Source organism: Tubulanus polymorphus, chromosome 4 (genome assembly GCF_964204645.1).
Source record: "Tubulanus polymorphus chromosome 4, tnTubPoly1.2, whole genome shotgun sequence".
Lineage (NCBI taxonomy): Eukaryota > Metazoa > Nemertea > Palaeonemertea > Tubulaniformes > Tubulanidae > Tubulanus > Tubulanus polymorphus.
The window spans coordinates 9004464-9021480 of NC_134028.1; the positions used below are offsets into that span (position 1 = coordinate 9004464).

The window sequence follows — 17017 nt, forward strand, 5'->3', positions numbered from 1 at the left end:
ATGATTGTGGTGAGTTTTTAAGGACATTAGTTATTCCATATAGTCACCAGGGGGCGTTGAATAGTAGAAAAGCTTAGTTTTTCCTTATTAGATTGGTACCTAGGCATATTTTGTTACCATGATCCATTGCAAAGTTGTAGTTCATGACATGTACTACGATTGTGGTGAGTTTTAAGGTCATTGGGTTTTGCATATGGTCACCAGGGGGCATTGAATAGTAGAATAACTTAGTATTTCCATATTAAATTGGTAACGAGGCATATTTTGTTATCACAATCAATTACAAAATCATAGCTGCTCACATGTTCTATGATTGTGGTGGGTTTCAAGGTCATTGGTTTTTGTATATGGTCACTAGAGGGCGTTATGTATTGAAATTGTTAGATTGTTGAGCATTTGAAACCACTGCCCAAGTGAGCATGGTGTCCCTGGACCCCTAGTTTGGTTTTGTCGCCCGCGACAATTCATTATTTTGGTTTTGTCGCACGCAACAATTCAATAGTTTGTTTTTGTCGTCCGCGACAATTCATTATTTTGGTTTTATCGCCCGCAACAATTCAATATTTTGGTTTTAACGCCCGCGACAATTCATTATTGTGGTTTTATCGCCCGCGACAATTCATTATTTTGGTTTTATCGCCCGAGACAATTCATTATTTTTGTTTTGTCGCCCGTGCAATTCAATATTTTGGTTTTGTCACCCGCGACAATTCATAATTTTGGTTTTGTCGCCCGTGGTTTTGTCGGAACATTAAGTTTTTGGTCGAACAGTGTGTTAAGGTTGTTTTGGAAATTTACTTGGTCTGGTATATTTTGGATTACTGTGTATGTCATTTGTCAGGACATTAAACAGAAGACGACTTAGGATACTACCTTGCGTGACTCCACTAGTTAGACCGTCTCATTCCAAGATGAGGCGTTCCGTTGATTTCGGTTACAAGTTTCCGTTCAGAGATAACTGCTGTGCCATTTGGGCGACCTATCATTGATACTGTTTCCTAATAGCCTGTTCAGTAATGGCTGATGTTGAGCCTTATCAAATGCTTTGTTGAAATCCACCGTTGAACAGGATTCTAAGACTGTGCAGAAAACCCATTATCGCTGCTTTGCTGCTATATTTGTTTTTAATGTTCTTAGGGCACATGTCATTGGTCCGTCTGTAGACAGAATTGAGACGCTTCGATAGATTGTCTTCTTATTTGGTATATTCAGATATATTTTACTTGACCCTAGAGGATTTAAAAGTGGTTGAATGGCAGCATTGATGATTTTCATTCGCCATAATGGGCATTTTTTCGCATTTTTATGTTTTTAAGGGAAATTTTAATTAGGTCCAACAATGAAGTTGTTTTATCAATTAACTGGGGGAAATATCAGTCTGCTGTCCTTACAAACAAGTTATCAGTTAACACGAATATCCTAGGAGGAAAATGTGATGGGTGTTATATGAAAAATCTATTTATCGAAACTGAGAGAAAGATTTTCCGAATTTACTTATTTTGTACTGAATTATAAAAAATTCCCGTGTTTTTCAGGTCTGAAGCTTGTGATTTAGCTGTACGTTTAGCTCGTACTTATACCGGCCATAAAGATGTGATTTGCTTAGAAGAGTAAGTGCGTACTAAAATCTCAAGAAACAAAATTGATCAACTTGATCATTTGTACATTTTTTTATGGAGATTCATTGTGTCGATGTGTTTCAGTCTGGTTATAGATTTAGCAAAAAATGAAGGGTCTTGGAAAGTCAGGACTTGGTCAGTTTGTATAGCCTAAGCAAACATTCCTCACAAAATTCATAGATAAATTCATAGATAGTGAAGAAAATTGTAATCAAGGTATCCAAATGATGATGTCTTTAAGGGGTGTACCAAATTTGGTGTAAGCTAAGAAAATTCATTTTGGTTGCAATCTTTGTTTTGCGATGTATACGGTCTCTGGTTTTTCAGCTCATTCAACGGAAGTACTTCGGTATCTTTAGAAGTCAGTCCAGCCATGTGGAAGAAAATGCGTAATCACAAGCAGAAATCATGGAGTCACGTTGTAAGTTATATTGATATTTCAATAATATTTAGATAATCTAAGTTTTATGTCAAATATTTTGCCTAGGATTGCATTTTTCTCAAACCATATCTCATGGCCCATTGTTGCTTCTACTACCACTTCACTCTGGGAAATTTGGTGTACAGTTATAACAGACTCAATGCGAATAAAGGAATGATATCTACATTTAAGGCTCCTACTCCGGATTTATATCGTGGTAAATATGCAGGAGATCCACACGCCATTCAAAAATATCTACAGGATTCTTCGCTGATGATGCAATCTGCTCAGGCTGAAGGTAGACAGGTAAAAAGAATAAACTGCCCCACTGGTGTACCAACGAATACCTTCCTGAATCCTCTGAAGGTACGAATTCTAAAATAATTTTCTGGTAATCGTTTTTCTAGTTTGCAGGTTTGATTCACGAATCGGTGTTTTCTCACGTCGGAATGATCAACCCGCCTAAAAACTATTGGAAATCGTTTTACAGGTAAAGTTGAGATCAATTAAAGGGATCATTCATTTATTACGTACGCATGAAAATTGAATTTTTCAACTTCCCCTCTGTACGCAAAATCGGCCATTTTTTCTTATACATTAAGCATTACATTACGCAATTGCACTGACCCCTTTCCCCTTCCCTAATGCGGATGTAATAAATGAATGACCCCAAATTAATCATAGATTCAAAGGGATTCGAGTTAATCTGACGATCATGAATTTTTCAAAATGTGTTTTGTATATTTTAAGTATGGTACGGGATTCCGGAGGTGTTTGTATTGCTAATGAATGTAGTACTGGTTTGGGGAGGTGCGGCGAGACGTTCTGGGGTTTTCAAATGCATGGTAAGATCTATTATAACTATGTATTATTTTGTGGTGGTCAGGTAGGCATGTTTTCGAAACTTGCAAAGCCTTATATGTTGGAAATAATCCCCGACCCATTAAATAAGTCCAAAGCGTTACAATACATAGCTCAAATTTAAGGATGGCAGCGGCTTTAATCCTCAGTGACATCGGTAGAATCTGACGGATAGAAGTTTGCTGAAATCAATACTTTCAGCCCACTTGGGACTTTCATCCCAGCGGTAGTTCACTTTTCAAAGGTTTATCTGTCTCAGCCTGTCTGCCAATCTATAGACAGAATTTAGTTTTCTAAATCTTCAACCCAAAAATTGGCTTGTTCGATATTGTAACGAATCACCTCCGTCATCTAAGATCTTCAACATCTCACCTTTATTCTACCGCAGAGGAACAAGACTGCTTCCGGTCTGAGAATACTGAGTGTTTTTGCGAAAATCTGAACACAAAAATATCGGTTTGTAAAAACCAATCTGAGAGCAAAGTCTCAATGATCGGCTTAGCTGCAAAAATCAGCAGGTGTTCATGTGAACTTGCGGTATCTTAATACCGTTATACACTGCTTAGTGTTTATGGATAGACAATTCTACTTCAAGTTCCATCTCTGTGAAATCTCTAGTTCATGCCGTTTTGGCGAGGAAGTGTTATTTGCAAGGAAATTCATCCTTGACAATTGTGCATGGGTCAGGGAAAAAAGCATTTTCTAAAATCGGTGCTAGGGCATAGATGACGTTGATATGCTAATAAGCAAAAGAATATATTCGGGTTATTGGTTCTTGCTATCTCCTTGTCTGTGTTACTTAAAAAACACGATTGTACTGTGTAGATTCGGGTGAGCTGTCTGTGGTTTATAGCCGTTTCATGATAGGATATTACATATAGGACCGACCTAAAAGAGCGAACCAGGTCTGGTCCAAATTTTGGACTGTACTTCGGTAGTATGAATTCAATTGTATTAAATTATCGTCATTGATTCGTCATCTAACTGATTGATGTAGTTTTTGGATTTCATATAATTTGTACATCGCCTGAAAATTTCAGGCATTTCTCTGCGATCTTTCATCGGTTAGCTGTACATACCCTGTTATGTGCGGGATAGTGTGCCGCCTAATGGGGGTAGGCTAGTTTCGGATCATTTTACTTTATAATCGAATGTTAGTTCACCATAAAAACCTTGAAAAAACCTTAAAATTGTTCTCGGATACCAAATCTTTACCTTGTTCTGGTCAAGAAACCAGATTGAATGAAAGAATCAACGTTTTATTTTTTCTTTTCAATATACATGTGTAACTGCATGTTATTGTTTGGTTATGATACGCAGTAAACAGTTGGTGAAGACATTCTCGTCTGATTTAACAAGGATCTACGCATTTCTGATCACCCTGACATCCGAAACCGCAACATTTTTGAACACTCGGACAATCATTATCCTCAGAACACTGTGGATCCCCTTCTAAGACAGTGCAGATAGTGACAACGTTGCTGACTGGACATTGTCCGGCTCTTTGCGCCGGTACTGTATGGGTGCGATCCTGACACGTCATGAATCCGCAAACTGTTGAACAGCATTTTTCCGGTAGCGGACAATCGCTGTCTTGCGCGCATTCGTTCGGGTCGAATGGGGGTGAAGCGCACGGTGCAAGATACTGAAATACCTCACACGTACCTGGTCGACTTGTGGCGTCTATAAAAGATGTAAATACATATCTTTCTATCTCTGACATTCTGACAAATTCGACATTTGGAATGATAAGTGAGGACGTCGTGTGGAATGTTAGGTGAGGAAGTCGGTAAAATTGAGTATTTATGGCTACTGCCATTTGAAAGCAGTCCGGGAAGCTCGAATTTGGAATAATCTTTAGACTTTACCAAAAGTTGAAATTCACTATGAACTGAAGGACTAAATTCATGATGGAAAAAGAAGGATTTTGTAATTTTCATTTTAAGCATCGGCATTCATAACAGATGCTCATTCCATTTGATTGTTTTGAAATTTAGCCATAGAGCATTCAGAGATGGAACACATCTGAAATGTTGAGTTGTCATTATACATTATTAATACAAAACTATTTACCAAATAACGTCGCCATGGAGAAGAATTGGGCCTTGAAATTTTGTGTGGTAGTCAATCATTGTATAAACTAATGCAATGGGTATAAATGGGTGTGAAAATATTTATAGGGGGGCCAAATGGAGGCAGACAAATTTTCAGCCAATCAGTAAGCAGGAATTCTGATTATAGACTCTTACTGCATCAAAACAATTCTACAGTACAATATCTTTATGCAGTCATAATGGCCCAGTAAGTAAAGCGCAAGACTTTACCTCCGATAGTTCCCAGTCTCCACAGGTACAGGTCATCAAAGCTCATAGGGTCTCCACGGGCATGGACACATAGCTTTTAAATGGCCCGACTTAATTCCATTGCAAATAAATTGAACAGTTTGAAGTTCTGGGCCAGAGGAAATCACCCGTGGTTTCCAAGGGTATTACTCTAGTACCAGGTATAGAATTGATATCAAAATTCAAGTCTAGTTACTGATAGGTAGTACAATAAACTGGAGTGCTAGAAAATACAGTCAAACTTGCTTAGGTCACTATTATATAAGTCATCGCTTCACTTGAGTTGACAAATACCCAGTACATGAAATGGATTGAGCTAAAAAGTCATTAACAATATACATATTGCTGGCTTTCTGATAAACCAATAGATATGCACTTTCATTGAAACTGAGGAAAATGAATTTGAATTCGTGAATTTTTTTGATGCGCTCGTTTGCAATACCGGGTTCATTTATCTTGGAAATGTTACAGTAAGCTGATTAGGGCATTAAACAAGCAAATGCCAAAATAACTGATTTTTTTGAACTGAAATAAAGATGTCACCATATTCGACGGGGTCCCGAAAAAACTTTTGAGATGGAGTGATCATATTCAACGCATATTCAACAGTTCACCGAAAAAATCATGTAATTGATTTCCCATATTCGACGCATATTTGATGGTTCGGTGTGTAATAATCTAATTCATTCTCCATAATCGATAGATGTATATGCCCATATATGGATACTTATGGATAGTCAATGTTTTGTCAAAAAGAAAAAATGAGGAAAAACCATAATCAGCGACAATAAATAATTGATTATCCTGAGTATTCAAGTAATTAGCAGATTGATCCATACAAAATGTCCAGAAAAAAAAAACAGAAAAGATTTGATGGTATAGTCAGCTCATTTTCAACAAGAATTGCATATCTGACTATTCGCCAGAAAGCCAGCGATATTGTAGCACTCGATTATTATTTAGTGAATATATGCTTATTTTCAATAGAATTTGTTCTGGATTTTTAGGCTCCCAAATCTAGATATGATCAAGCAAGTCATCAAATTGATGCAAGATTGACATTATTTGAAGATCGACGTGAATTTAGTAACCACTTCAGAACGTGACGGTTCCTCACGGAATGCTCACACATGTCATAGTAGGCTGCCTGTACCTCGTAGTTCTTTTGTGTTAATTGGTACTATGGTTAAGAAATTGCTTTTTCGATCACCATTTTGGAAAAAGAGCTTACCCACAATATTGGTTGAATAAAGGCTGACAGCCAGAACTACCTGGAAATAAATCCCAAAATACATGCAAAAATGGCAGTCATATATCTTTTTCTTCCTTCAAAATGTTCCCGCAAAAATTCAGAGGTTTCCTAGATTAATGAAGGATATGTCGATTGATCGAGCTATTTTTCAGGAACAAGATTACTCGTATTATCTGTGTAGTTTTCTTTCACAAAAGAGAAGTGCGGTGTACATAATACAAAAAAACATGAAATTCAATATAAACGTACCAACTACTTGATAAAAACATTTTGACATAAAATCGAGTAAGCATTAATCGTTATAAAATTATTGAAAAAAGAAAGGTCTCGAGTTGTCATTTAAAATGAATAGATTGGTGCAGCTTTTGTTTTCAGGTGGCATAGAATTCGAAACGACCCCCCCACAGTACTTAGTTCTCGGTTTAAATTTGACTCAACACGTTGAAAATGAGAGTGTCATATGAGACTGTTAAACCTGGAGCTTAGGGACTTAGTCTCGGGGCAAGAATCTACACGGAGTCTAGTTTTGGAGACTATTAAACCAGATATCATCTTGTCTTGAGAATTTTAAGCCACAGCAGTGTAGTGGGGTGTGATATTCTCCAGAAAACTAGTCTCAAACCATTACTTAATAGATGATAGGTTCTGTTTTATTTGTTATTGTTTAGTGTACAAACTCCTTACTTAAAGATAGATGCCTTCGCTGGTGTTGTTTACATTCAATACCTTCACCTAAGAGATTCATATTATTTGAAGGTGTAATTTCAGTTCTTCATCATGAATAAACCGAACATGGGGTGTACTCTTTTATCAGATCGAGAATCTGTTTTCCTCCAATCATACTCTATTATTGGTCATGTGACCTTTTGGATAGTCCAAAACCTCGTTTCTGTCGAGGTGGTGTGATTCGGATTTTGTGTGGAGCCAACCAGATTTCGGATGGAGACCTCGGAGGTCATGAAAGAGTACGCCCAAGTGCTTTACTCAATATTTACTCAATTTTACTCAAAATTTTTTTCATTTATGATAGGCCGATCATAATTTTCCAAAATGAAATTAAAAACACTAACTTACGGATGCAGTCAGTTGAAATTAAAGATAAACCAGCGTGGATGGTCGTTGTGTAGACGGACACATAAACTAAATAGTCTAAGGTTTACTTATACCTGAGATAACTGTTCTCATGTAGTTCAGGCTTTAAAGTTTAGCTGAGAGCGAAGCTTGTTAAAACAAATAAGACAAAAATAAGATTCTCACCGAAAGGCAAATGGTTTTCATGTTATGCATCGCAGTAAGTCTGTGTTGAAGCTACGTGCCATATGTATGTGATAGTCAATTTTATATTCAGATTTCTTTGTTGTTTTTTTTTTCAATTTCCATTGTTAAAATATAGAAAATAAAGACATTCTTATCGAACGATTCCAACATTGCGCGACAGATGTTTCGTCCTATAATTGATAAGAATCCTATGAGACGAGAAGATACGCAATATCCGTGTTTGATGATAACGAGAGAAATCCCACAGTAAATTCAGCCAAAAATAAAAAGTTCTGTATTAAAATGACTATATTTCGAGCAACGTTTCGGCTAAATGCTATTAGCCATCATCAGTCATTTGATTCTCAGTACGCCTTGATGATGGGTGATAGCATTTAGCCGAATCGTTGCTCGAAATATAATCATTTTGATATCGAACTTCTCATTTTAGGCTGAATTTATTGTGGGATTTCTCTCGATAAGAATCCTAGTTACAATAGGCTTTTAAGTCGATGCCCACACGTAGAAAAAAATTTTGTTAAGGTTCTAGACTCGCAGAATTTCATTGCGGAAATAGATACGATGTTAACGATTGGTTTGAGTTTCAAAATGTTAGTTTACATCCATCCTCTGTTGCCATGTAAGATGCTCATGACCAATAATGATACCAATAGTGAGTTTTCAGAGCGACTTTATTTTGATGTATGATTCCAGAATTTTTAGAGATAAGACACTGAAAATTAACTGATTTCAATTATAGATTTAATTAGCTTGAACTCTACATAATTTGAACAATGTTGTTAGTTTACATCACTGGTTCTTCACAGATACCTTTACGGCCACAGACATTATTACAGCATTTCTGTTTCTTCTGACACTCAAAGTCATTCGTACATTGGGGTTCTGGTATGGTGACGCACTTCGCTATAGGTCTTCGAGCACATACTCCTGGTTTTTCAGCTGAAAAAATCAGAAAATTAATGTATTGTATCATAGAGTTTTCTGGTTTTTATACCATTCGGCAGAAAACCCTATTGTTATCCCTCCATTATTATTATCATATGGTTGTTTTAACACTAATCTGCTAAAACTTGATATATAATTGGGGAGACTAACATTGCCACATCTAGCATGATTTGAATTAAAGATTGATCAAATCGCTTATGAAATTACATTCACATGAATCAGTATGTATTTTTTCACTGAATGGAGTCGTTGGAGGTGATGCACTGGACAAAATTAGCTCTTGCGTGTTAGTGGGAATCTACAACAAATTTTACGTAGTTGGCCAAGTGTGGTCACTAATGGGCGTATAGATCAACTGCGGTGTGATCATCAGCAATGGTGTATATCTAATCTTTATTATAGGATAGAGTGACATGTGATTGGGAGAGATGTCACAGAAAGTAGACTTAAGGCGCATTCACACGGCAAAATTTAGACCGGTGTAAATTTGTTCCGGTCCAAGCATTCACACGGGCAACAATACCATTCCAAATTAGACCGGTCTAGTTTAGACAGTTCGTATTCGCACGTAGCAATCATCATCCGTTTCACTTCCGTGTTTTGAATCGTGTTTAAACGACATTGAATTGTAGCATGATAGAATAAAATCGAATTGTCAAAAATGTCTAAATGCGACAGAGGATCGAATTGGTCAAGTGAAGAATGTCTTGCTCTACGTGGAATCTGGAAGTAAGACTTCATCCAGGCCTAGTTAATTATTTAGCAGATGGTGACATCTTGTGGGACCGGTGTCAAGCGATTTCTATCATCGCCTGTCAAAATGCCATGTGAACGTTCAATAAAATCTGGTCCAGTCTAAATTTGGACTGGACCAGGTACAGACCCATTTAGACCGGTCTTACTAGTTGTCGTTTCTATGTGCCTTAAGCCGCGATCACACGGAGATTATTTCACTTGGACCAAATTGGCGCTGATCAGACTCGACACAAATTTGGCCCGTGCCTCATTAGAGAGCGTGCTCACAGCCAAACCATTCACTTGATACTAAACAATGCTTAAAGCAAAGTGAGGCACTTGCGGAATCAGTTGCAATTCAAATGCAATCGTTTGTATGGTGCTAAAATCTGTCTTGCACATGGTCCGTGCCAAACAGGATCTAGCCTGTTTGGCACCAGGTGTGAACTTAGCAAGCCATTTATTGTTAAGTTTATAATGGATGTATGATAATAATCCATTATATGTCCATAGCAACTCCCAGCCAGGCAGACAACCATAGTTTAGTCATAAGTGTCTCAAGTTTTTAATTGTTTTTAGCTTCTGTTTTTAACATAAGAAGCCACCAACAGAACTTGAGATATATTGGCAGTCGTAGTCATGAGAATTGATGCTCACGTTCAGCATTGTATGGTGACTAACATATTTCGCTCACATCAAGCACTTAATATCACTATTAACCCTTCAATTCCTATCTGCTTGTAATTCTGTGCGGTGTATAAATCAGTTATAAACTTTGCTAGTACACCACACTGCGGTGTATTGATGTTATAAGTAATTAGTTCTTTTCACTTTTGAAAGATAGCAGCACCTGTCAAACATAGTGAAATATTAGTAACTAAGGATACACGGCGCTGCGGATAAGCAAACTATAGTGGTATTCCTGTCATTCAACACACTAGGGTAGAATTTTTCAAAATTTTAAATAATCTCAGCGCTATTGGGTATTAATCGGTCAGCACTCAGAAGGGTTTTAAAGATGGGAATAAAAACAACTCACCAGGATTTTTGCAAACTCCTTTGATACCACAAATATTTTGACAGCATTTTTGTGGTTCGGCGCAGTCTGTGTCCTCTTGACATTCGGGTGTTGGTGGCTTGACACATTTAGCTATCATCAGTAATCTTGGGCATGTACCAGCTCTTTCAGAAACTAAAAGGTAATAAAATAATGCACAATATTAGAATACGTTCTAGATAATGTACTTCTTATCAGATGCAGGGTAGTGTTATTTCAGATTATTCACCAAGAACAGTTTGCAACATACAGTGCCCTGAATACTGCGTACTATGCTCAAGTCAGATCCTATGAACTCAAATATCTAACCAAATCATATGTATATTTAGATATTTTTCTGACACTATTAATGGATGATCGTTCTATTGAAGCGTTCACACGGGCAACAGTACCGTTCCAAATTAGACCGGTCTAGTTTAGACAGTTCGTATTCGCACGTAGCAATCATCTTCCGTTTCACTTCCGTGTTTTGAATCGTTTTTAAACGACACTGAATTGTAGCCTGATAGAATAAAATCGAATTGTCAAAAATGTCTAAACGCGACAGAGGATCGAATTGGTCAAGTGAAGAATGTCTTGCTCTACTTGGGATCTGGAAGTAAGACTTCATCCAGGCCTAGTTAATTATTTAGCAGATGTTGACATCTTGTGAGACCGGTGTCAAGCGATTTCTATCATCGCCTGTCAAAATGCCATGTGAACGTTCAATAAAATCTGGTCCAGTCTAAATTTGGACTAGGGCCAGGTACAGACCCATTTAGACCGGTCTTACTAGTTGTCGTGTGAACGCGGCTTTTGTATGCGCCTTAAGCCGCGATCACACGGAGATTATTTCACTTGGACCAAATTGGCGCTGATCAGACTCGACACAAATTTGGCCTGTGCCTCATTAGTGAGCGTGCTCACAGCCAAACCATTCACTTGATACTAAACAATGCTTAAATCAAAGTGAGGCACTTGCGGAACCAGTTGCAATTCGAATGCAATCTTTTGTCTCGTGCTAAAATCTGTCTTGCACATGGTCCGTGCCAAACAGGATCTAGCCCGTTCGGCACCAGTGTGAACTTAGCAAGCCATTTATTGTTAAGTTTATAATGGATGTATGATAATAATCCATTATATGTCCATGGCTACACCCAGCCAGGCAGACAACCATAGTTTAGTCATAAGTGTCTCAAGTTTTTGATTGTTTTTAGCTTCTGTTTTTAACATAAGAAGCCACTAACAGAACTTGAGATATATTGGCAGTCATAGTCGTGTGAATTGATGCTCACGTTCATCAATGTATGGTGACAAACTCATTTCGCTCACATCAAGCACTTTGTATCACTATTAACCCTTTAATTGCTGTCTGCTTGTAATTCTGTGCGGTGTATAAATCGGTTATGAATTTGACTAGTACACCACACTGCGGTGTATTGATGTTATTAGAAATTAGTTCTTTTCACTATTGAAAGATAGCACCAGCTGTCAAACATAGTGAAATATTATAAGTAACGAGACGAGTAGTACTGTATAGGTTAACTATTTATTTGAATAGAAGCTTCATCACTCATTCACCTGATGAAGCTTCTATTCATTAGAAGCGAAAGCTTGTGCGTCAAATAAATAGTTAACCTAAACAGCACTACTTGTCTCGTTACTTATTTTAAACCTGGTTACTCATTCACCTGATGAAGCTTCTATTCATTAGAAGCGAAAGCTTGTGCGTCAAATAAATAGTTAACCTAAACAGCACTACTCGTCTCGTTACTTATTTTAAACCTGGTTAACGCGGCTACTCTACGAATATTCTCATCAAGTGAAATATTAGTAACTAAGGATACACCGCGCTGCAGTGTAGCAAACTATACTGGTATTCCTGTCATTCAAGACACTAGGGTAAAATTTTTCAAAATTTCAAATCATCTCCAGTGCTATTGGGTATTAATCAGTTAGCACTGAAGGGTTTTAAAGATGGGAATAAAAAAGACTCACCAGGATTTTTACAAATTCCTTTGATACCACATATATTTTGACAGCATTTTTGTGGTTCGGCGCAGTCTGTGTCCTCTTGACATTTGGGTGTTGGTGGCTTGACACATTTAGCTATTTTCAGTAATCTTGGGCATGTACCAGCTCTTTCAGAAACTAATAGGTAATAATAAATAATGCACAATATTAGAATACGTTCTTCTAGATAATGTACTTCTTATCAGATGCAGGGTGGTGTTATTTCAGATTATTCACCAAGAAATGTTTGCAACAAACAGTGCCCTGAATACTGCAGACTATGCTCAAGTCGGATCCTATGAACTCAAATATTCAACAAAATCATATGTATATTTAGATATTTTTCTGACACTATTAGTGGATGATCGTTTTATTGAATTCGCATATCGCTTACGTGAGATAGGATCCGGCTTGAGCAAATAAATCATTATGATGAATTGATACTGACCTACTAAACACAAGCTTACAGCCAAAACAAGCTGAAAAAAGAAAATTGATTTTAATAAATTATTTGACGCCTGCGAAAAAAATGTAGAATTTTGGGGATAAGCTAGTGGGGAATTATAAGATTTGGCGATTGGTTAGGTGATACAAGGTCTTCAACTCCAGTAGTAGTGGTTTCATTCTGTTATTGAAAATTGTCAATAATTGATAACTCTTGTGACTGACTTCATTCACTTTGCTTGTAAGCTGGTCTGCAACTTCATTGCCTCCATGGTTGAGGAAAGAAATCTTCTGATGTCTGCTTCATCATGACTTTGGAGCATATTGTGTGGCCTAGCCAGCCGGCCCGGTCGGCCGGTTTGGCTGTCACTCGATATCCTCTTGACTCTGGGTTGAAGTAGACAGTCATTTAAAATAACTTGTTCTTGTATGAATTACGCGTGTGTCTTGTGTCTTGTATTTTCTTATTTTAAAATTTGTTACTTTATTGAATTAGGGAATTTTATCCCGGAATTTTATATGGAATGAGGATCAATAAAGAATTGAATTGTCACCTAATACACATGCCATTTGGTCTCATAATGGTAACGTTTTATGAGGCGTCAAAAAACTGACAACTTTGAATGAATGTGCAGATCAGTACAATGGTTATCCTTCCTAAACACCTAGTAGTCATAGCTCCTTAGAATAGTGGTTACTAATTTGCATATAGAAAGTACCGCACGGCTGGACCAATATTTGGTATGATGAATTAAACTTCAGTTACTGGTATGGATGCAGCTTGTTGGCGGCAATCCTGTCTTTGGATGGGCATTGCTTCTATGAGTGGTATGTCGTGTTTGCGCTTCTTCACGATCATACTGCCGAAACAATCAACTTATGTTTTTAAGAACACCAAAACCCACTATTTACAGATTAAAAGAATTTAAAAACAAGAATTTATTTATTCAATCTAAAATAAATATAAGATACGACGTTTCGATCTCACCCTAGAAATCATCGTCTGGTGTCAAATGTTATGTTTTTGTTGGAACTAACTGAATTTAGCTGTAAGTCCCGTTCAGTCGTGGTCTATTATAACTATTTAAGTGTTTTTCTTAGCGTTATGGGAACTGATTATTGCAATATGAATTTACAACCTGTTCAGTTAAAGTGCATGATAGGAATTCGATACATTTTTGTCAAGTTGAAAATTTCAGCAAATTCAGCTGCGCTGTTTTCGTCGCTTGAATTTTTTTAAGGAACACCATCCATATGGTTTAACTGTAAGTCACTACTAACATGTGACAACACTGAGTATAGAATTGTAGTGTTGCATTAACACGAAAAACTGGTTTTAATCTAGCGTTAAAACAATGAAAACAAAATTGGTGGAGATAGAGTGTCATATTTCTTCATTTATTCATTTTTTATATGCCTGAATCAGCCACCACAGTTAAGTGTGGACGATCAGTTTTTGGTTTACCTATGTTATCGAGAGCTGCATGGCATTCTGCCAAGGTGTACGGTAAATTTCGTGGAAAATTTAGCGGTTGGGGCTGTTTTTAGCTCTCGAGGAAGGAGATGCCTGGAAATCGGTTGTGTATGTTGCCTGTTGTGCGAAGCACACATGTGTATGCAGCGCGCTGAGCAAAAAGTTCCATAATTTTAAGGCTATAATATACATTTTGGCACTTATGATTCCGGAGTGATTTAGATGTATTATGAATAAATGAATTGTCACGATAAAACGATTTTTCGATTAGTGAGTTGTTTATGCATTCGTGTCTCTACATCACTTAGAGGTACGAAAACAGCGAAATCGTTTCCAGAGAAATAACATTGTGAATACTTGATTGAGTCCTTATACTGATTAATACAGCTAAATACCATAATCACGAGGCCAATTTGACAGAAATTAAGTCCTCGTGGAAAAAATAAGTTTAAAGAACCAATCAGAGCCAAGCAGCAGTTGTTCACGTGAGCCTGGCGGTCGCGGTATCATCGTCTTAATATAGTACACTATTTTACTTCCGGGTTCGTTTTACGACTAAAATAAGCATTTCAATTTTGAATTTTTGTAAAATCTTGAAAGGACTTTTCAAATGCACAACAAAAAATTTATCTTTGACAATTTTGTAAGGGTTTGGTAAAATAGCGTTTTCTCAAGTCGCTGCTGTAGGCGTGGATGTTGTGATATGCTAATTAGCCATGTGCTTAAGAACAAATCCAATTTGATTTTATTCAACAAGAAAATATCAAAATAATTTAAGCTTTGTTCAGTATAAATCAATCTTTGAGAGGAAAAATAATTTAAAGCATATGCTACTTCCTGTGTTACTTAAAAACTCAAAATTGTACTGTGTTAATAAAACAGGAGCTCGAGAGCACTGGACCTTTGGTCCTCTAGTTTTTTTTATCGCGAAGCAAGTAAAATTGATGCAGAAATCAGGCCAAAAGTTTGGAACGGATGATGCAATGTTTTCCAATGAAGTTGCTTAACACTAATGTATTGTAAAAAAGATACCACCTGCATACAGTCCAAAGAGACTGGGAAAACCGTCTGGTATGCCTAGTATTGTCATGAAATATGATAATTCTGCACTAGCCGGTGTTTCGTACATTTACTTGAGCCAGAGCACAATCGCTAGCTTAGTGTGTTTGAAATATCTTTTTAATGGCGTGTTTAAATTTTATTAATCGTGGATTTCAATAGGGGCCTACAATCAATGCCAAAAACAGTTTAAACAAGAAAACTTTTAATCAAGAAAACTAACTAGAAAGGTTATTGACGCCTTGAAATATAACACATTGTTACCAGTAGATAACACAACATAAAATTATGTAATATTAAGGACCGATAAAGTCATTTTGAAATATATCAAAAAAATTGCATTGAATTGACTGGCAACCAGTTGTCAAACTTAAAATACAATTGAGATGTGTAAAAGGTATTTAATTACTAAATAAACAAAAGAATTCAAAATTGTAATTGTTATGTCATTATTGATGAGGTAGTGCACATTGAACCCCTTAAACACATAGTAGTAATGTGGATAAACATTATTGTAACAGTTTTTACGTCCACATAGAATCCTGTTAAGGGTAGAATTAATTGCCAAAAATCCTAAAGAAATGCTTAAAATGCCCTTAGGGGCATGATTTAATTGTCAATTTTTCAAAAAGGGGAAATTGCCTAAAATCCTATAAAAGGGCAAGTTTGTATTGCCGAAATTTCAGTAAGGATTACACTACATTGAAAATACGATAAAAGCTTTTGTCCCTGCCCCCTCTGTTTTGTTGCAAAGGCCCTATTTCAGAAAGCGGGGAATTATTGCTGGCCTTTATGCTCTAAAATCAATATAGTTGATCTAAAATCGCTATAGTTGATCTAAAAATGATTCATTTTCATTCACTATGAGGATATTTTGGGCCCCTATTGTAAATAATTAGCCTTCGACCTTGTTTACAATACATGTGCCCTTTTGCATAATGTTTCCCCTTGTATCGGAGAACGGTATTGCAAAGTGACACATCCGGAATCATGTTGTGTGGTACTGGATGGCTTGTTTGTCAAATTTGCACTTGAAGCCGATCGGCCTGATATATTGCTCTCAAACTCTGAAATTCTCGATGACGGATGCATGTTTGGTGTTGTTATCTAATGTACTTTGACATATTTGATTACGAATCTGCCGTTAATTACCCCTGTTGTAATCGTCACTCCTATTTTATTTTAACAATGAACTACAACTCAACAGACCAAATAATTGTTTTACAAGATATTGGTAAACCAATTGGCTGGCCGATTGAAAATTGAATTTCGTTTCATTTTTATTCAGTATTGTGTCCTCTCATTAAGGCCTATTTTTCGGTTTCACAATGCAATTTTAGGGAGAAACTAAACATACAGCACTTGCATTGAAATGCTTGAATGCTATGAATCCTAACCACTGGACCTATGGTCCATTATCTAATATGTTAATTTGGGAATTACCTTAAACAACTGTATAGGCCTATGTAAGATGTCAATGAATATGTGTAATGAACTTACCACAAATAATGAAGTTCTCATGTTGGTGGTTCTTCCAA

The 17017-nt window shown here is 36.8% G+C and overlaps 3 protein-coding genes across 3 annotated transcripts in view; 1 reads left to right on the forward strand and 2 right to left on the reverse strand.

Annotated features, from left to right (window-relative positions):
- Positions 1–17017, forward strand: part of LOC141903741 (5-phosphohydroxy-L-lysine phospho-lyase-like) — a 33293-nt gene that overhangs the window by 6359 nt on the left and 9917 nt on the right. Inside the window, exons 4-8 of the mRNA XM_074792013.1 lie at positions 1536–1610; positions 1947–2040; positions 2233–2346; positions 2448–2530; positions 2791–2885. Of these exons, the coding sequence (XP_074648114.1) occupies positions 1536–1610; positions 1947–2040; positions 2233–2346; positions 2448–2530; positions 2791–2885 (461 nt within the window). The remainder of the gene's footprint in view (positions 1–1535; positions 1611–1946; positions 2041–2232; positions 2347–2447; positions 2531–2790; positions 2886–17017) is intronic.
- Positions 4209–7802, reverse strand: LOC141903742 (uncharacterized). Its single transcript, XM_074792014.1, has 3 exons — positions 7753–7802; positions 6475–6514; positions 4209–4584 (listed from the first exon to the last, which is right to left on the reverse strand). The coding sequence occupies exons 1-3, from the start codon at positions 7780–7782 to the stop codon at positions 4253–4255; spliced, it is 402 nt and encodes a 133-aa protein (XP_074648115.1). The 5' UTR covers positions 7783–7802; the 3' UTR covers positions 4209–4252.
- LOC141904628 (antileukoproteinase-like) lies at positions 8529–17001 on the reverse strand. Its single transcript, XM_074793250.1, has 5 exons — positions 16980–17001; positions 12951–12981; positions 12488–12640; positions 10493–10645; positions 8529–8712 (listed from the first exon to the last, which is right to left on the reverse strand). The coding sequence occupies exons 1-5, from the start codon at positions 16998–17000 to the stop codon at positions 8558–8560; spliced, it is 513 nt and encodes a 170-aa protein (XP_074649351.1). The 5' UTR covers position 17001; the 3' UTR covers positions 8529–8557.

Excerpts from the sequence above, each read along its gene's own strand:
- LOC141903742 (XM_074792014.1), bottom strand. The coding sequence starts at position 7,782 with ATGCATAACATGAAAACCATTTGCCTTTCG. Across the intron at positions 6,515-7,752 it reads TGAAAACCATTTGCCTTTCG|GTAGTTCTGGCTGTCAGCCT; the intron begins GTGAGAATCTTA and ends ATTTATTTCCAG. Across the intron at positions 4,585-6,474 it reads TTATTCAACCAATATTGTGG|ACGCCACAAGTCGACCAGGT; the intron begins GTAAGCTCTTTT and ends CATCTTTTATAG.
- LOC141904628 (XM_074793250.1), bottom strand. The coding sequence starts at position 17,000 with ATGAGAACTTCATTATTTGTG. Across the intron at positions 12,982-16,979 it reads TGAGAACTTCATTATTTGTG|CTTGTTTTGGCTGTAAGCTT; the intron begins GTAAGTTCATTA and ends TTCTTTTTTCAG. Across the intron at positions 10,646-12,487 it reads AGGAATTTGTAAAAATCCTG|TTTCTGAAAGAGCTGGTACA; the intron begins GTGAGTCTTTTT and ends ATTACCTTTTAG.